Source organism: Oncorhynchus gorbuscha, linkage group LG20 (genome assembly GCF_021184085.1).
Source record: "Oncorhynchus gorbuscha isolate QuinsamMale2020 ecotype Even-year linkage group LG20, OgorEven_v1.0, whole genome shotgun sequence".
In the NCBI taxonomy this organism is placed as follows: Eukaryota; Metazoa; Chordata; class Actinopteri; order Salmoniformes; family Salmonidae; genus Oncorhynchus; species Oncorhynchus gorbuscha.
Genome location: NC_060192.1, coordinates 29,560,789 through 29,581,675, shown reverse-complemented (window position 1 = coordinate 29,581,675; position 20,887 = coordinate 29,560,789). Strand labels below are relative to the sequence as shown.

The 20,887-nt window shown below is 46.9% G+C and overlaps 1 protein-coding gene across 1 annotated transcript in view; it reads right to left on the bottom strand.

The window, feature by feature from the left end:
• nrxn2a (neurexin 2a) overlaps positions 1-20,887 on the bottom strand; it is a 381,645-nt gene that overhangs the window by 202,910 nt on the left and 157,848 nt on the right. Inside the window, 2 exon segments of the mRNA XM_046317726.1 lie at positions 8,561-8,680; positions 8,805-8,978. Coding sequence (XP_046173682.1) covers positions 8,561-8,680; positions 8,805-8,978 — 294 coding nt within the window.

Here is a 20,887-nt window from a genome sequence, read left to right as displayed (position 1 = left end):
GTACTGATACTACCTGTATATAGTCATGTTATTACCTCGTACCCCTGCACATCGACTCAGTACTCGTACTCCCTGTACATAGTCATGTTATTACCTCGTACCCCTGAACATCAACTCAGTACTGGTACTCCCTGTATATAGTCATGTTATTACCTCGTACCCCTGAACATCAACTCAGTACTGGTACTCCCTGTATATAGTCATGTTATTACCTCATATCCCTGCACATTGACTCAGTACTGGTACTACCTGTATATAGTGGTTATTACTCCCTGAACATCAACATAGTCTGTATATAGTCATGTTATTTATTACTGGTACTCCTGTACATAGTCCCTGCACAACTCGACCCCTGCACATCGACTTGGTACTCGTACTCCCTGTACATAGTCATGTTATTACCTCATACCCCTGCACATCGACTTGGTACTCGTACTCCCTGTACATAGTCATGTTATTTTTTATTTGTCATTGTTATCACTATTTCTATTTTTTATTTATTTTTTTATCTTAAACTTTGCATTGTTGGAAAAGGACCATTAAATCCGCATTTCACTGTTAGTCTTCACCTGTTGTTTACAAAGCAAGTGACAAATAAAATTTTATTTGATTTTAACACAGTGTCCTATTAAAAAGTATCTGTTTATGGCCCAGGGAGCCCTGACATAGAATTACAAGATGCGCATGCTTTGTTGCCTGTGTAATGAAGCGTTTCTGAGCTGAGCAAGCAGGCAGTTCCTTAGGGCTTGTGTTATGTTTAGTTCTGTCTGACTCATGCGGGGTGGCTACATCACCTACCTTGCAGAGCTGGACATACACAGACATACCTGAGAGAGACAGACAGCCCTACCACTGACCAGACCTGAGAGAGACAGAAAGCCCTACCACTGACCAGACCTGAGAGAGACAGACAGCCCTACCACTGACCAGACCTGAGAGAGACAGAAAGACCAGACCTGAGAGAGACAGAAACCACTGACCAGACCTGAGAGAGACAGACAGCCCTACCACTGACCAGACCTAGCCCACTGACCAGACCTGAGAGAGACAGAAAGCCCTACCACTGACCAGACCTGAGCCCTACCAGAGACAGACAGCCCTACCACTGACCAGACCTGAGCCCTACCACTGACCAGACAGACAGACAGCCCTACCACTGACCAGACCTGAGAGAGACAGACAGCCCTACCACTGACCAGACCTGAGAGAGAGACAGAAAGCCCTACCACTGACCAGACCTGAGAGAGACAGACAGCCCTACCACTGACCAGACCTGAGAGAGACAGAAAGCCCTACCACTGACCAGACCTGAGAGAGACAGACAGCCCTACCACTGACCAGACCTGAGAGAGACAGACAGCCCTACCACTGACCAGACCTGAGAGAGACAGACAGCCCTACCACTGACCAGACCTGAGAGAGAGACAGAAAGCCCTACCACTGACCAGACCTGAGAGAGACAGACAGCCCTACCACTGACCAGACCAGAGAAGCCCTACCACTGACCAGACCTGAGAGAGAGAGACAGCCCACCACTGACCAGACCAGACCCTGACCAGACCTGAGAGAGAGACCAGCCCTACCACTGACCAGACCTGAGAGAGACAGACAGCCCTACCACTGACCAGACCTGAGAGAGAGACAGAAAGCCCTACCACTGACCAGACCTGAGAGAGACAGACAGCCCTACCACTGACCAGACCTGAGAGAGAGACAGAAAGCCCTACCACTGACCAGACCTGAGAGAGACAGAAAGCCCTACCACTGACCAGACCTGAGAGAGACAGACAGCCCTACCACTGACCAGACCTGAGAGAGACAGACAGCCCTACCACTGACCAGACCTGAGAGAGACAGACAGCCCTACCAGACAGCCCTATCACTGACCAGACCTGAGAGAGACAGACAGCCCTACCACTGACCAGACCTGAGAGAGAGACAGACAGACCCCTACCACTGACCAGACCTGAGAGAGACAGACAGCCCTACCACTGACCAGACCTGAGAGACAGACAGACAGCCCTACCACTGACCAGACCTGAGAGAGACAGACAGCCCTACCACTGACCAGACCTGAGAGAGACAGACAGCCCTACCACTGACCAGACCTGAGAGAGACAGACAGCCCTACCACTGACCAGACCTGAGAGAGACAGAAAGCCCTACCACTGACCAGACCTGAGAGAGACAGACAGCCCTACCACTGACCAGACCTGAGAGAGACAGACAGCCCTACCACTGACCAGACCTGAGAGAGACAGACAGCCCTACCACTGACCAGACCTGAGAGAGACAGACAGCCCTACCGCTGAAAAGGTGATAAAAATTAACAAAATCAAGACTACAACAGTAATGACAACATTCTTCTCTGTGCAGGTACTCAAAACACAATGCAAAGACACAGCCCTCTGAACAGATAAAAATTAACAAAATCAAGACTACAACAGTAATGGCAGGGGAAGTCTACAGAATTCTTCAAAGGGCAGACAGGTCTTTGAGATGAAGAAGGGGGTTTCGGGTTGTGCTTAGAGACAGTAAATGTATTGTTGTGTATGAGAATGGTTGCGTAGCCTAGTGGTTAGAGCGTTGGACTAGTAACCGGAAGGTTGCGGGTTCAAACCCCCGAGCTGACAAGGTACAAATCTGTCGTTCTGCCCCTGAACAGGCAGTTAACCCACTGTTCCCAGGCCGTCATTGAAAATAAGAATATGTTCTTAACTGACTTGCCTGGTTAAATAAAGGTAAAATAAAATAAATAAAAAAAGGTGCCATTTCTCCTCAATCTCCCATACACAATAATACATACAGTGTAAGAACTGTCCTCCTAAGACTATTCACAATGTAGGCATGCTAACTTAAAAAGAGAACTGGGTATTCAACAAGAATGTTATATGGTAAAAGTAACATACAGAAAAAATACAGTACAATTCAGTACAGTTCAGTGTGTCTTAGGTGTAGAGAACTGTAACTACAGATTGTCACAACAGATAGTGAGATTTTACCAAAGATATTCGGTATGCTTTAATGAGAGCTACAGGATAGGTACTGTTTGGTTCTGCACAGAGAATTTGATCAACCTTGGCGATGCGGTCTTTGTCCTCGATTCGTGGAAACAGGAGTCTGAAAATGTTTGTGTCCAGTTGCAGGGGGTCCGTTTTGAATTTAGAAAATGCTCCGTTATTAAAATAAATACCTTTTTTTCTCCTTGAAGTAATCCAACAGTGTCATCTTATCTATTTCAGGTCTTCTCTCATTGATCAACACAGGTGAGCTTCTACCACAAAGTGCCGCATGTCATGATGACAGACACCTGTATTGATCAATGAGAGAAGACTTGAAAGTAGACACGATGGCAGCGTACACATTGTTGGATTCCTTCATGGTTTATATTTTTATTCAGTGTAGTTGGGTCATGAAAACAGTGGCAGAATGTACAGCAGTGGTGATTTGTTTTTTTTACATGCAAAAGTGAAATAAGTGCATTTATGCTGTTGATCTTCACAAAGAAACAACCGGTAATTTGAAAACTCGGCAGAGTAATTTTGTAATGCTGCTTTGTTGACAATTCAATAACATAGGACATGGAAGTTAGCATCTCTTTTGTGTATTTGCTAGCTGCAGCTCGAGGGTTGAGACTGAGGTGCAATCCAAAGCATCCTTAGCACCATGAACTCTGGGAAATCTGAGCAGCTACCATAGAGATGACTGACTGAAGGGCTACTATCAAGCTGCGTCCTTAAGGGGAGCTGAAACATGTTCTGCTTTCTAATGGTAGTCCAAGAGGTTAGGAGAAGAAATGGATAGGTGGGGTCACTGAGAACCAAATGTGACATGATACACTGTTGAACTTTTGCTAAAGTTCTTACCTTGAAATACCTTTTCTCAAACATATATTACAAATGAACCTTAGTAATTCAATTAAATACTTAATACTGTATATTGGTGTTATTATGTTTCAGTCGTTTGTTAAGGCTATTGCTAAATGCAACTAAATCAAAGTACAATAGCATATATCCCAAAGACAGTACGCAGTCTGTTGCTCATTCTTCCCCACATCCAGGCAGTGTGAAGACAGATCATGAATATTGCAAAAAAACATCCCATCTCATTACAGAGGTGAACCTATAATTACAACCTTCACGTGTTTGCCTTGCAGAAAGAACCCGAGCGTGAGAACAACAACCTGGTGGCTCTTTATCCAAGCTCAGCATCTGGACGTCTGTGATGATTAGTCTAGGACCGAAAGCTATAGCATTGTTCAGACAACACACACAACAAGCATATTGATGGTCATTGTTTGAGGGTAGAACAACAAAGTAAGAACTGGAATATTTGTTTTTGTTTTTAAAATATCTGAACTGATCCTGCACAGCTTACTTCCCTTTTTATACCTTATTTGTACGTCTTCAAATTTGAGAACATAGAGACATTGACATCAATACAAAACATCCCCAGTCCTTTATCCTCTCAAATTGTGTGCACAAATGTGTTTACATCACTTCCAGTGAGCATTTCTCCTTTGCCAAGATAATCCATCTACCTGACAGGTGTGGCATATCAAGAAGCTGATTAAACAGCATGATCATGTGTACCTTGTGCTGGGGACAATAAAAAGCCACTCTAAAATGTGCAGTTTTGCCACACAACAAAATACCACAGATGCCTCAAGTTTTGAGGGAGCATACAATTGGCAATCTGCCTGCAGGATTGTCCACCAGAGCTGTTATCAGAGAATTTAACGTTTATTCTTCTACCATAAGCCACCCCCAACGTTGTTTTAGAGAATTTGGTAGTACGTCAAACCGGCCTCACAAACGCAGACCACATGTAACCACGCCAGCCCAGAACCTCCACATTTGGCTACTTCACCTGCGGGTTGGTCTGAGATGGGCCACCCAGACAGCTGATTAAACTGAGGGGTTTGCACAACCTAAAGATTTATGTCAGAAACTGTCTCAGGGAAGCTCATCTCCATGCTCGTCATCCTGACCAGGGTCTTGATCTGACTGCAGTTCGGCCTCGTAACCGACTTCAGTGGGCAAATTAAATGCTTACCTTCAATGAGCATGTTTGGGATGCTCTGGATTGACGTGTACAACAGAGTGTTCCAGTTCCCGCCAATATCCAGCAATTTTGCAGAGCCATTGAAGAGGAGTGGGACAACATTCCACAGGCCACAATCAACAGCCTGATCAACTCTATGCGAAGGAGATGTGTCACGCTGCATGTTGGTCACACCAGATACTGACTGGTTTCCTGATCCACGCCCACACCTTTTTTTTAAAGGTATCTGTGACCAACAGATGCATAATGGTATTTCCAGTTGAGTAGAGCCTAATGAATTTATTTCAATTGCCTGAGTTCCTTATTTGAACTGTAACTCAGTAAAATCGTTGAAATTGTTGCATGTGCGTTTACATATATTTTTCCTTTTATTGTGGCATAAACTCAACCAGACACGATGTTTCATCTGATTGTCAAACGATCCCTTCAAAGGGCTCCTTTACTAGGCTGCCTGCACACGTTTATCCACTCACAACTCATTTCCAGCCTCCAAACAGTGGTGAATGAAAAGAGATCTGTTAAACAAAACACCAAAAACTGTTAGGACATTTGCCGATTGTCATTAGGTGAGAATTCATGCGTCCACTGCTGTCTGCGCGCATCTCGTTGTCGGCAACTCCGTCTCTGCCTTGGCAAAAGTTCAGTGTTCTCTTCGAAACACATCACATTTTGGAGCGTAGGATATACGACATGTTTTCAAGTCCATTCGCTAATTTCTCATTCCTCTGAAAGTGGTGTAGCAGACTAGTTTTAATTAAACGCTGTTTTAAATTCTGTGATAGGCTCATGTTTCACGAGTAAGGCTACAGCAGTATCTCAATCCTCCCTGTCTTTGTCATCGTAATGAGGCTGTAACAGTGTTTGTTGCTTTTTGAAAATGATCATCTAATGTAATGACTCCCCCAGGGAGCTTGAAGAGAAAGTTACTAAAGCACGGCCTCATATATCCTCGTAGGTCTAGTAATTCTGAGGAATAGACACAAGCACCATTACATATCATTCTTTCTGCACGTCACTGCCGCAAATTAGGTTTAACTCTTCAAGGCCAATTCACAGAAAGCTTTTGATAATCTCCTGCTATTGTAACCAATAAGACCCCCTGAATTTTCATTTAAAAAACAATACAGTTATTTAGTACAGAGGAAGAAATCAACTGTGAAGTCAAAGTAAAAAAAAAAAAGCAACAGGCAATATTTCCCCCTTATTTTCAAATGTATCTATATTGCATTAATACACGCACACACAAACACGCACCTGAAATGTCTTTGTAGCATTAATACACGCACACACAAACACGCACCTGCAATGTCTTTGTAGCATTAATACACACACACACAAACACGCACCTGCAATGTCTTTGTAGCATTAATAGACTAGAGAATAAAACCCACTTCATTGTCATGTAGCTCATTAGGCTGACCCCCAGAACATTTTCATGGAAGCAAAATGAAGGGAGAACGAAAACAAGACGTCTTTTCCTTGCCATGTCACCCCCCCCCCACACCCACCCGCCACACACAGGAACCTCTCACCCCCACACACCCCCCGCCACACACACAAACCTCTCACCCTCCACACCCCCCGCCACACACACAAACCTCTCACCCCCACACACCCCCTGCCACACACACACAAACCTCTCACCCTCCACACCCCCCCGCCACACACACACAAACCTCTCACCCTCCATACCCCCCGCCACACACACACAAACCTCTCACCCCCCCACACCCCCCCGCCACACACACAAACCTCTCACCCCACACACCCCCCGCCACACACACACAAACCTCTCACCCCCACACACACACAAACCTCTCACCCCACACACACCCCCGCCACACACACACAAACCTCTCACCCCCACACACACACAAACCTCTCACCCCACACACACCCCGCCATACACACACAAACCTCTCACCCCCCATACCCCCGCCACACACACACACCAAAACACACACCTCTCACCCCCCAAAACACCTCTCCCCCCCCCCACACACACCTCTCACCCCCAAACACACACCTCTCAACCCCCACACACACACCTCTCATCACCCCACATACACACCTCTCATCCCCCAAACACACATCTCTCAACCCCCCCAAACACACACCTCTCAACCCCCACACACACACCTCTCACCCCCCAAACACACAACTCTCAACCCCCCCAAACACACACCTCTCACCCCCCACACACACACCTCTCACCCCCCAAACACGCACCTCTCACCCCCCAAACACACACACCTCTCACCCCCACACACACACCTCTCAAATCCCCCAAACACACACCTCTCACCCCCCAAACACACACCTCTCACCCCCCAAACACACACCTCTCAACCCCCCACAACAGAAAGATGAGCTGTTTTTGTTATCAAACAAAATGTTGTCTGACATTATAATAAATGAATGAAAGAAAAACATTTCCAGGGAAAATAGACTCCTGTTCCCCTACTATAGCATGAGTATGTTTCTATTAGCACACTACTCTAGAATCAGATGGTCAGGGGAAACTTCCATTAGAAGAGAGGTACCAATAATCATAGTCATTTAGTGTGGACATACGTCTAACCTGGAAGTCAATAACAATGCCTAATGGATGAATGGACTCATTGTACTGCAGAGACATTTAACACCTCAGATGAGAGGCTTTGAAGAAATGCATAAGAGAAGCCTCCTTACAGAAAGGTCAACGTGGGTCTGTTAGTTTGACCCAGCCATAATGACTTTAGGTGACCAGAAGTGGATCTGTCTTCTCTGCCATTGATGAGCCAGACGTCTCTAACTAGCAGCCACGAAGGACAGTTACAATGTCAATAATTGTTGATGAATGAAGGAAGGATGCATGATACTTCCTTACCTGTTCTGGTTTGCAGAGGACGCACGCACATCATTTGAGAAAAAGTTTTTGCAATTGAAGGCACATAATTATTTTGTGCCAACAATGACACAATTTGACAGGTGAAAATAATGCACACCAAAGGTGTTTTCACATATGAAATTCGGTACCATGGTTCGGTTTCCTGGATAGTTTGTGAGAATTTTACAGAATACGTTTTGCTTTCACAAGACCTGAAAATAACCGTGTCAAGGTGCGATTAGCAAGATGCACATTCTTCAAGCTAGTGAGTTAGCTTGTTTACAACATGCAAAAAAGTTCCACGCAACTCAAGCTGCAGCGTCACAATACCTGGTACTCAGGTCCTGGATCTTGGACCTGCTTTCTCATGCAGGTCCAGGATTTGTTAGAGCCGGGTTTCGTTTGAATTTCACACGTGCTTTATAGCGTTGATCAGGGTACCGAACGCTCCAGGATCCGGATCATAAGGGGATATGTGAAAGCGCCCTAAAATAAACCATTCAAATGCAACTTCAACCTTCTCTCCATTCCTCACTCCGTGACGTTTGTCAAGGTAAAGTCACAAGGAAAGGAGAAAGGAAAGATAGCGTAGTTTTGAACCAGTCAGATGAAAGAGATAGCACTCACGGTCGCTGCAGAATGCTCCTCCATAGGAGGTCATGGTGCAGTCACAGGAGAAGCCTTCCCACTGCTGTAGACACACCCCCTGGTGATGACACGAGTCCTCTGTACAGGTGCTGCCCGGGCCTGGGGAGGGGAGGGGGAAGAAAAAAGGATGCTCATGCAGTGAACCATAAGGTGGATCCACAGGTGATGGCCTGCTCCTCGGAGGTGTTCATGACCCCATGGCTGTGCCCCTGTTAATACGTACCTTCACAGCCCCGCTCCACCTGGCCCACCCTGTGGAGGGCATCTGCCATCAGGTCAGGAAGTCTCCCGTTCAGGTCCACGGAGGCCAGGCAGCCCTGGTACCCATCGCGGGACGCGATCAGCTTGGGCAGGCTACTGTACATGGTCTTCCCCACACCACCAACATACAGCTCCCCTGGAACAGACAGCATCAATCAATCAGAGCATGTGTTCCTGGAAGAGACTGATTATTCTCAGTAGTCACAGCAGATACGCCTCCAGGTAGTGGGAGGTTATGAGAAACCGTCACTCATTGAGTTAAAGCAGCCATGAACAAATCTGATACCCTAGCACCTGCTTTGTGTTTGATAAATGTTCTGCAATTATAGGCCTACGATAATGCTAGTTAACGTTCAGATCAGACGGAGCTCCTTACGATTTACAACCTCCAAGAAGCCATTTGGTGGCATGTTGCATCAGATGCAGGTGAACACAGCTCTAAGTCATTTAAACCAAATGATGATCTGTTTCCATCAGATTGATGCTCCTCTCGAGAGAGTGTTTACTTTAATAGAAACCCTCCCAGCCACAGAAATCATTCACAGATGATATGTAAATTGCAAGCCGAGAAATTTACATACAGTATCTGAGAATTCCTCTGTGATGTGATGTTTATTGGCAAATATAGCAAAGAAAATCTGTTTATTTTCTCTGCAGAAATATGTGAAATGCTACATGGCTGATAACGCAAGGATAAGACCAAACTGGTGTACAGTCATTTAAAACCCGCAGGACATAAAAATGAGAAGTAAAGTTTCATTGAACAGCTTAGTAAAATGTCTTACATTGCTTTAAACCAGGGGTGTCAAAGTCAAATGGACGGAGGGCCAAATAAAAAATTTAGCTACAAGCCGAGGGCCGGACTGTTCGAATGTTCATTGAAAATTTTTTAAATGACGCATATAGTCTAGTGAACCTAATTGAACCTACTGAAAACCTAACAAATATATTCCAATATGATCAGATAAATAAAGCAATATTTTCTTATGGCTCTGTCAGTAATCTTTAATTTTCAACAGACACAAAAGACAAATTTCCTTTATATAAAAATCCCCATAACATGAACATTAAATGAAAGAAACCGGTATTCAAGGCACCATCAGTAGCCTATATTTTCTATTTTAGCAAAAGTGGGCTAAATTTACTTCAAAGAAAAAAACAATAATAGCAATTTTCTATCATCCACTCAACTGAAATATTTTAAAAATATAATTGGATTGAAATACAATAAAATAAAGTGCAAAAATCTATTAATCAAAAACAACACTTTGTTTAAGGAGAAGTAACATGCAGTGAAAACAAATATTAAACTTTAACTTTTAAACTTGAACTGAGTAAAAACTCTAAATATGTGATTGCACAGTAATGTTCACTTGTTTGAGGTTGAGGGTGATACTTGGTGGTGTCCCATCTTTTCCACAAGTTCATCAATGTTCGGGGTAAGGCTCTGAGCTGAGGAAATCCTCAGAATTGAGTGGAGGTGTTCAGCAGTAAGTCGACTTCTGTGTGATGTTTTGTTCAAGTTCATCAAAGAAAACAGTTGTTCACACAGGTATGTGCTGCCAAACATAGACAACGTTTGAGCAGCCTGGATGCGCAGCTGGGGCATTGTGTCGGGGAGGAAACGGGCGAACTCCGCAGCACCCACTGCCGCATATTTTGCCCTCAGTGCATCATTGCATTGGAGGTCAATCAACTCCATTTGGAGGTTTGGTGGTGAGCTTTCCACGTCAACAGCAAATGGGTTACCGAGCAGTTCCAACCTGCTTTTTTGTGCTTCAAAGTCAGCAAATCGGCGTCGAAAGTCAGCGGCAAGCATACCTGTCATGTTTTGTCATTTATTATCTTGTCTTGTCCCTGTGCTTCCCATTCTATTCGTTTCCCTCTGCTGGTCTTATTAGGTTCTTTCCCTCTTTCTATCCCTCTCTCTCCCCCTCCCTCTCTCACTCTCTCGCTCTCTCTTCTCTCTATCGTTCCGTTCCTGCTCCCAGCTGTTCCTATTCCCCTAATCAATCATTTAGTCTTCCCACACCTGTTCCCGATCCTTTCCCCTGATTAGAGTCCCTATTTCTTCCTTTGTGTTCCGTTCCTGTCCTGTCGGTTCCTTGTCTAGAATTCACCGTGCTGTGTTTGTGTATCGCCCTGTCGTGTCGTGTTTTCCTCAGATGCTGCGTGGTGAGCAGGTGTCTGAGTCTGTCTGGTTCAAGTGCCTTCCCGAGGCAACCTGCTGTTCACCTGCTGTTCAAGATCGAGTCTCCAGTTTGTCCTCGTCATTTCGAGTGAAAGTTGTGTTTTTTGTTTGTATTTACTTTACTGGATTAAAGACTCTGTTTTCGCCAAGTCGCTTTTGGGTCCTCTTTCACCTGCATGACAGAAGGAACCGACCAAGGAATGGACCCAGCGACTTCAGACGCTCGTTACACTGCCGTCGAGATCCAAGGAGCCATGCTCGGCAGACACGAGCAGGAATTGTCTGCTGCTCGCCATGCCGTGGAGAACCTGGCCGCTCAGGTTTCCGACCTCTCTGGACAGTTCCAGAGTCTACGTCTCGTGCCACCTGTTACTTCCTGGCCTGCCGAGCCTCCAGAACCTAGGGTTAATAACCCACCTTGCTACTCCGGGCAGCCCACTGAGTGCCGCTCCTTTTCACGCAGTGTGAGATTGTGTTCTCTCTCCAACCCAACACATACTCTAGAGAGAGAGCTCGGGTTGCTTACGTCATTTCACTCCTTACTGGCCGGGCTCGAGAATGGGGCACAGCTATCTGGGAGGCAAGGGCTGATTGCTCTAACAAGTTCCAGAACTTTAAAGAGGAGATGATTCGGGTTTTTGACCGTTCAGTTTTTGGTAGGGAGGCTTCTAGGGCCCTGGCTTCCTTATGCCAAGGTGAACGGTCCATAACGGATTATTCTATTGAGTTTCGCACTCTTGCTGCCTCTAGTGAGTGGAACGAGCCGGCGCTGCTCGCTCGTTTTCTGGAGGGACTCCACGCAGTGGTTAAGGATGAGATTCTCTCCCGGGAGGTTCCTTCAGATGTGGACTCTTTGATTGCTCTCGCCATCCGCATAGAACGACGGGTAGATCTTCGTCACCGGGCTCGTGGAAGAGAGCTCGCATCAACGGTGTTTCCCTGCTCCGCATCGCAACCATCTCCCTCCTCTGGCTCAGAGTCTGAGCCCATGCAGCTGGGAGGGATTCGCATCTCGACTAAGGAGAGGGAACGGAGGATCACCAACCGCCTGTGCCTCTATTGCGGAGTTGCTGGACATTTTGTTAATTCATGTCCAGTAAAGCCAGAGCTCATCTGTAAGCGGAGGGCTACAGGTGAGCGCAACTACTCAAGTCTCTCCATCAAGATCCTGTACTACTTTGTCGGTCCATCTACGCTGGACCGGTTCGGGTGCCCATGTAGTGCCTTGATAGACTCTGGGGCTGAGGGTTGTTTCATGGACGAAGCATGGGTTCGGAAACATGACATTCCTTTCAGAGAGTTAGAGAAGCCTACGCCCATGTTCGCCTTAGATGGTAGTCATCTTCCCAGTATCAGATTTGAGACACTACCTTTAACCCTCACAGTATCTGGTAACCACAGTGAGACTATTTCTTTTTGATTTTTCGTTCACCGTTTACACCTGTTGTTTTGGGTCATCCCTGGCTAGTATGTCATAATCCTTCTATTAATTGGTCTAGTAATTCTATCCTATCCTGGAACGTTTCTTGTCATGTGAAGTGTTTAATGTCTGCCATCCCTCCCGTTTCTTCTGTCCCTACTTCTCAGGAGGAACCTGGCGATTTGACAGGAGTGCCGGAGGAATATCATGATCTGCGCACGGTCTTCAGTCGGTCCCGAGCCAACTCCCTTCCTCCTCACCGGTCGTATGATTGTAGTATTGATCTCCTTCCGGGGACCACTCCTCCTCGGGGTAGACTATACTCTCTGTCGGCTCCCGAACGTAAGGCTCTCGAGGATTATTTGTCTGTGTCTCTTGACGCCGGTACCATAGTGCCTTCTTCCTCTCCGGCCGGGGCGGGGTTCTTTTTGTTAAGAAGAAGGACGGTACTCTGCGCCCCTGCGTGGATTATCGAGGGCTGAATGACATAACGGTTAAGAATCGTTATCCGCTTCCCCTTATGTCATCAGCCTTCGAGATTCTGCAGGGAGCCAGGTGCTTTACTAAGTTGGACCTTCGTAACGCTTACCATCTCGTGCGCATCAGAGAGGGGGACGAGTGGAAAACGGCGTTTAACACTCCGTTAGGGCATTTTGAGTACCGGGTTCTGCCGTTTGGTCTCGCCAATGCGCCAGCTGTTTTTCAGGCATTAGTTAATGATGTTCTGAGAGACATGCTGAACATCTTTGTTTTTGTCTATCTTGACGATATCCTGATTTTTTCTCCGTCACTCGAGATTCATGTTCAGCACGTTCGACGTGTTCTACAGCGCCTTTTAGAGAATTGTCTCTACGTAAAGTCTGAGAAGTGCTCTTTTCATGTCTCCTCCGTTACTTTTCTCGGTTCCGTTATTTCCGCTGGAGGCATTCAGATGGATTCCGCTAAGGTCCAAGCTGTCAGTGATTGGCCCGTTCCAAGGTCACGTGTCGAGTTGCAGCGCTTTTTAGGTTTCGCTAATTTCTATCGGCGTTTCATTCGTAATTTCGGTCAAGTTGCTGCCCCTCTCACAGCTCTTACTTCTGTCAAGACGTGTTTTAAGTGGTCCGGTTCCGCCCAGGGAGCGTTTGATCTTCTAAAAGAACGTTTTACGTCCGCTCCTATCCTCGTTACTCCTGACGTCACTAGACAATTCATTGTCGAGGTTGACGCTTCAGAGGTAGGCGTGGGAGCCATTCTATCCCAGCGCTTCCAGTCTGACGATAAGGTTCATCCTTGCGCTTATTTTTCTCATCGCCTGTCGCCATCTGAGCGCAACTATGATGTGGGTAACCGTGAACTGCTCGCCATCCGCTTAGCCCTAGGCGAATGGCGACAGTGGTTGGAGGGGGCGACCGTTCTTTGTCGTTTGGACAGACCATAAGAACCTTGAGTACATCCGTTCTGCCAAACGACTTAATGCCCGTCAAGCTCGTTGGGCGTTGTTTTTCGCTCGTTTCGAGTTTGTGATTTCTTACCGTCCGGGTAGCAAGAACACCAAGCCTGATGCCTTATCCCGTCTGTTTAGTTCTTCTGTGGCTTCTACTGATCCCGAGGGGATTCTTCCTTATGGGCGTGTTGTCGGGTTAACAGTCTGGGGAATTGAAAGACAGGTTAAGCAAGCACTCACGCACACTGCGTCGCGCGCGCTTGTCCTAGTAACCTCCTTTTCGTTCCTGTTTCCACTCGTCTGGCTGTTCTTCAGTGGGCTCACTCTGCCAAGTTAGCTGGTCATCCCGGTGTTCGAGGCACTCTTGCGTCTATTCGCCAGCGCTTTTGGTGGCCGACTCAGGAGCGTGACACGCGCCGTTTCGTGGCTGCTTGTTCGGACTGCGCGCAGACTAAGTCGGGTAACTCTCCTCCTGCCGGTCGTCTCAGACCGCTCCCCATTCCTTCTCGACCATGGTCTCACATCGCCCTAGACTTCATTACCGGTCTGCCTTTGTCTGCGGGGAAGACTGTGATTCTTACGGTTGTCGATAGGTTCTCTAAGGCGGCACATTTCATTCCCCTCGCTAAACTTCCTTCCGCTAAGGAGACGGCACAAATCATTATCGAGAATGTATTCAGAATTCATGGCCTCCCGTTAGACGCCGTTTCAGACAGAGGCCCGCAATTCACGTCACAGTTTTGGAGGGAGTTCTGTCGTTTGATTGGTGCGTCCGTCAGTCTCTCTTCCGGGTTTCATCCCCAGTCTAACGGTCAAGCAGAGAGGGCCAATCAGACGATTGGTCGCATACTACGCAGCCTTTCTTTCAGAAACCCTGCGTCTTGGGCAGAACAGCTCCCTGGGCAGAATACGCTCACAATTCGCTTCCTGTCTGCTACCGGGTTATCTCCGTTTCAGAGTAGTCTGGGTTACCAGCCTCCTCTGTTCTCATCCCAGCTTGCCGAGTCCAGCGTTCCCTCCGCTCAAGCGTTTGTCCAACGTTGTGAGCGCACCTGGAGGAGGGTGAGGTCTGCACTTTGCCGTTACAGGGCACAGACTGTGAGAGCCGCCAATAAACGCAGGATTAAGAGTCCAAGGTATTGTTGCGGCCAGAGAGTGTGGCTTTCCACTCGCAACCTTCCTCTTACGACAGCTTCTCGTAAGTTGACTCCGCGGTTCATTGGTCCGTTCCGTGTCTCCCAGGTCGTCAATCCTCGCTGTGCTGCTTCTTCCGCGACATCTTCTCGCGTCCATCCTGTCTTCCATGTCTCCTGTGTTAAGCCCTTTCTTCGCACCCCGTTCGTCTTCCCTCCCCCTCCCGTCCTTGTCGAGAGCGCACCTATTTACAAGGTACATAAGATCATGGACATGCGTTCTCGGGGACGGGGTCACCAATACTTAGTGGATTGGGAGGGTTACGGTCCTGAGGAGAGGAGTTGGGTTCCGTCTCGGGACGTGCTGGACCGTTCACTCATTGATGATTTCCTCCGTTGCCGCCAGGATTCCTCCTCGAGTGCGCCAGGAGGCGCTCGGTGAGTGGGGGGTACTGTCATGTTTTGTCATTTATTATCTTGTCTTGTCCCTGTGCTTCCCATTCTATTCGTTTCCCTCTGCTGGTCTTATTAGGTTCTTTCCCTCTTTCTATCCCTCTCCCCCTCCCTCTCTCACTCTCTCGCTCTCTCTTCTCTCTATCGTTCCGTTCCTGCTCCCAGCTGTTCCTATTCCCTAATCAATCATTTAGTCTTCCCACACCTGTTCCCGATCCTTTCCCCTGATTAGAGTCCCTATTTCTTCCTTTGTGTTCCGTTCCTGTCCTGTCGGTTCCTTGTCTAGAATTCACCGTGCTGTGTTTGTGTATCGCCCTGTCGTGTCGTGTTTTCCTCAGATGCTGCGTGGTGAGCAGGTGTCTGAGTCTGTCTGGTTCAAGTGCCTTCCCGAGGCAACCTGCTGTTCACCTGCTGTTCAAGATCGAGTCTCCAGTTTGTCCTCGTCATTTCGAGTGAAAGTTGTGTTTTTTGTTTGTATTTACTTTACTGGATTAAAGACTCTGTTTTCGCCAAGTCGCTTTTGGGTCCTCTTTCACCTGCATGACAATACCTATTTTATCAGCCAACTGTGCGCTCGGGAACGCACTGGTAGAGAGCTTTTCTTTCATGGTCTGGCAGCTGGGAAAGTGGCTCAAATTTTCTTTCCGCATCTGCGTCTCCCACAGAGTCAGTTTGGTTTTAAATGCCTTCACTGTACTGTACATATCAGAGATGACACGATCCCGACCCTGCAGCTGCAAGTTCATTGCATTCAGATGACTCGTAATGTCACACAGAAAAGCCATTTCACACAGAAACATTTCGTCTCGGAGTTGTGTTGTGTCTTTCCCTTTGCTGTCCAAGAACAGACAAATCTCCTCACGAAGCTCGAAACATCTTTGAAGCACCTTTCCCTGGCTTAGCCATCGCACCTCTGTGTGATAAGGCAAATCACCATGCTCCGTTTCTAACTCCGTCAGAAATGCCTTGAACTGGCGGTGATTCAAACCTTTGGCTCTGATAAAGTTAACTGTGCGCGTGATGATGCTCATTACATGCTCCATTTTCAAGGCTTTACCGCACAACGCTTCCTGGTGTATGATACAATACAGTCCGCTCCTGTGTCCACACATCGCAGGTGCTCCGTCGGTTGTCAAACCCACGAGTTTTTCCCAAGGCAGCTCCATCTCATTTACACATCTTGACACCTCTTCATACAAATCATGCCCCGTAGTTGTGCCATGCATAGGACGTAAAGCCAAAAACTCCTCTGTCACGCTTAGGCTGGAGTCCACTCCGCGGATGAAAATTGACAACTGGGCAATGTCAGAAATGTCGGTGCTCTCATCCACAGCCAAGGAATATGCAATGAAATCTTTTCCCTTTTTCACAAGCTGCTCTTTTAGATTGATGGACAACTGGTCTACTCTCTCGGCAATGGTGTTTCTGCTCAGACTCACATTTAAAAAGAGTTGCCTTTTTTCTGGGCAAACTTCGTCACAAACTTTAATCATGCAGTTTTTGATGAAATCCCCCTCCGTAAATGGCCGGGCTGATTTAGCGATCTCTTCTGCCAAAATAAAACTGGCCTTGACAGCAGCCTGGCCTTGTGATTTGGCTTTTTGAACAGAGCCTGTCGAGATTTGAGGCCTCGTTTTAATTCCTCTGCCTTTTGTAGCCTTTGTTCCATGTCCATATTCTTGTTGTTGTCCGCGTGTTTCGTTTCATAATGTCGTCTCAGATTATACTCTTTCAGTACCGCCACACTTTCTCCACACAGAAGACACACAGGTTTTCCAGCTACCTCCGTGAACAAATACTCCGACTCCCACCTTGTTTGAAACCCCCGGTTCTCAGTGTCCACCTTCCGTTTTGCCATTTTTGATGGGTATCTGAAAGTTAATTTTACTGTGATGCTGACAACTGCTGTGCCAATAAATATTGAAATGAAGCAGCCTACTGCTCGGTGCGTCACCGTTGCATTGTGGGAAATGTAGTATTGGTGCGTGTAAAAGATCTGCGGGCTGCCGGCTTGCTGCGGTCTGCGGGCCGGTTCTAATAATAAATCAAGATCATCCCAGGGGCCGTAAAAAACCTTCTCGCGGGCCGGATGTGGCCCGCGGGCCTTGACTCTGACATATGTGCTTTAAACGGTACCCTGTTCATTTATACAGCACAGGGATTTCATAGTCTGACATATTTTGGTTTATATGATTACACCAGAAGTTCAGCCAGCAGACCCTGGAGATATGGAGAAACTTCAATTCATCTTTCATGTTCTGAGGAATTAAGTGAGAGACAAAACTACATGAAATAAAATAGAAGAGGACCTGCTATGCAGACCATATAAGATGAGGATTAAGGAGCATTAATGGTGAATGTCTACAATAACAAGATTGAGGAATAATATTCATTTGGGTCTACAACTGAAACTAACACATAATTGGCACAGCTGCTGTTACCCAGTACTGTGCGTAGTTACATTTTTTAAATTAAATTCTCTATCACATAGGTAATGCTGGTGGCATTGTCATGCTGGAGGGTAATGTCAGGATGAGCCTGCAGGAAGGATAGCACATGAGGGAGGAGGATGTCTTCCCTGTAACACACAGCGTTGAGAATGCCTGCAATGACAACAAGCTCAGTCCGATGATGCTGTGTCACACCGCCCCAGACCATGAAGGACCCTCCACCTCCAAATCGATCCCGCTCCAGAGTACAGGCCTTGGTTTAACGCTCATTCCTTCAACAATAAATGCAAATCCGACCATCACCCCTGGTGAGACAAAACCGCAACGTTTTTTGCCAGGCCTGTCTGGTCCAGCGACGGTGGGTTTGTGCCCATAGGCAAAGTTGTTGCCATCCTGTACCTGTCCTGTAGGTGTGATGTTTGGATGTACCGATCTTGTGCAGGTGTTGTTACACGTGGTCTGCCACTGCGAGGATGATCAGCTGTCCATCCTGTCTCCCTATAGCACAGTCTTAGGCATCTCACAGTACGGACATTGCAATTTATTGCCCTGGCCACATCTGCAGTCCTCATGCCTCCTTGCAGCATGCCTAAGGCACGTTCACGCAGATGAGCAGGGACCCTGGGCATCTCTCTTTTGGTGTTTTTCAGAGTCAGTAGAAAGGCCTCTTTTAGTGTCCTAAGTTTTCATAACTGACCTTAATTGCCTACTGTCTGTAAGCTATTGGTGTCTTAACAACCGTTCCACAGGTGCATGTTTATGGTTCATTGAACAAGCATGGGAAAAAGTGTTTATACCCTTTACAATTAAGATCTGATGAAGTTATTTGGATTTTTACGAATTATCTTTGAACGACAGGGTCCTGAAATAGGGACGTTTCTTTTTTTGCTGAGTTTAGATAGCAGAGAAGTTCTACGGCGTTGGAAACCTTTTTCCTTGACATAGCTTTCCTGATCTGTAGTGTTGTTGCCATGAGAGGAAGCACTAACACGTATGCTAACTGGTCAACAACATCTGTAAATACCTACAGCAAGGGCAATCTGTCAGGCATTAATCACCTAACGGTTCCCTATGTACAGCCCATCAGAGCTCTCATAATACCATTCCAGCCTCCAGTACAAAGCAAGGCCAGTGATCTGGATCACAGAAAATTGTGCAATTTCATGGGCCCATACCCCAGGATGGCATTATAATTGGGTAAATAGGCCTGTGTGCACTTGGATTGGTAACATGAAGGTCATGCAGGCTGCCTGTTGCAGGTAGATATATGCTGCTGCTGCTCTCTGCTGCTGCTCTCTGCTGCTCTCTGCTGCTGCTGCTCTCTGCTGCTGCTCTCTGCTGCTGCTCTCTGCTGCTCTCTGCTGCTGCTGCTCTCTGCTGCTGCTCTCTGCTGCTGCTGCTCTCTGCTGCTGCTCTCTGCTGTTGCTCTCTGCTGCTGCTCTCTGCTGCTGCTGCTCTCTGCTGCTCTCTGCTGCTGCTCTCTGCTGCTCTCTGCTTCTGCTGCTCTCTGCTGCTCTCTGCTGCTGCTGCTGCTCTCTGCTGCTGGTGCTGCTGCATTTCCCTGCTGTTCTCCCTGCTGTTCTCTGCTGCTGCTCTCTGCTGCTGCTCTCTGCTGCTGCTGCTCTCTGCTGCTGCTCTCTGCTGCTCTCTGCTGCTGCTGCTCTCTGCTGCTGCTGCTCTCTGCTGCTCTCTGCTGCTGCTGCTCTCTGCTGCTCTCTGCTGCTCTCTGCTGCCGCTGCTCTCTGCTGCTGCTGTTGCTGCTCTCTGCTGCTGCTCTCTGCTGCTGCTCTCTGCTGCTGCTCTCTGCTGCTCTCTGCTGCTGCATTTCCCTGCTGTTCTCCCTGCTGTTCTCTGTCCACTGCAGGCACTCTTTGATCACCTCTCTTTTAATCTCATTTCACTTTCATTCACTAAGTACAAAGACTTCATTTTCTTCCTACCCAAAGCATTCCTCTCCTCGGCATGACAGTCTACCAAAAAAACTCATTCATTTTGATTCCTTTATCTTCATAAAGCCTATTGAACAACACTGCAATCATAGCTGGTGTCTGTACTCAGCGTTTTGACAGCAACAAACACAGATGTGTGCTTCTGACAGTCAGATTTTAGTATCTGTTGATCTGAAATACTGCACTAAGTCCACTCCCTATATTGTATACAGTGCTTTTGGAAAGTATTCAAACTCCTTGACTTTTTCCACATTTTGTTACATTTACAGCCATATTCTAAAATGGATTAAACAATTATAATAACCCTTAGAAATATACATACATTACTACTTAATGACAAAATGAAAACAGGTTTTTAGACATTTTAGCAAATTTATTACAAATAAAAAACAGAAATACCTAATTATTCAGACCCTTTGCTATGAGACTCAAAACGGAGTGACCAAGAACCCGATGGTCACTATGACAGAGCTCCAGAGTTCCTCTGTGGAGATGGGAGAACCTTTCAGAAGGACAACCACCTCTACAGCACTCCACCAATCAGGCCTTTATGGTAGAGTGGCCAGACAGAAGCCACTCCTCAGTAAAATGCACATGACAGCCTGCTTGGAGTTTGCCAAAAGGCACTTAAAGACTCAGACCATGAGAAACAAGATTCTCTGGTCTGATGAAACCAAGATTGAACTCTTTGGCCTGAATGCCAAGCATCACGTCTGGAGGAAACCTGGCACCATCCCTACGGTGAAGCATGGTGGTGGTAGCATCATGCTGTGGGGATGTTTTTCAGCGGCAGGGACTGGGATACTAATCAGGGTCGAGGCAAAGCTGAACGGAGCAAAGTACAGAGAGAGATCCTTGATGAAAACCTGATCCAGAGAGCTCAAGACCTCAGACTGGGGCGAAGGTTCACCTTCCAACTGGACAACGACTGTAAGCACACAACCAAGACAATGCAGGAGTGGCTTCGGGACAAGTCTCAACATCCTTGAGAGGACCAGTCAGAGTCCGGACTTTAACCCGATT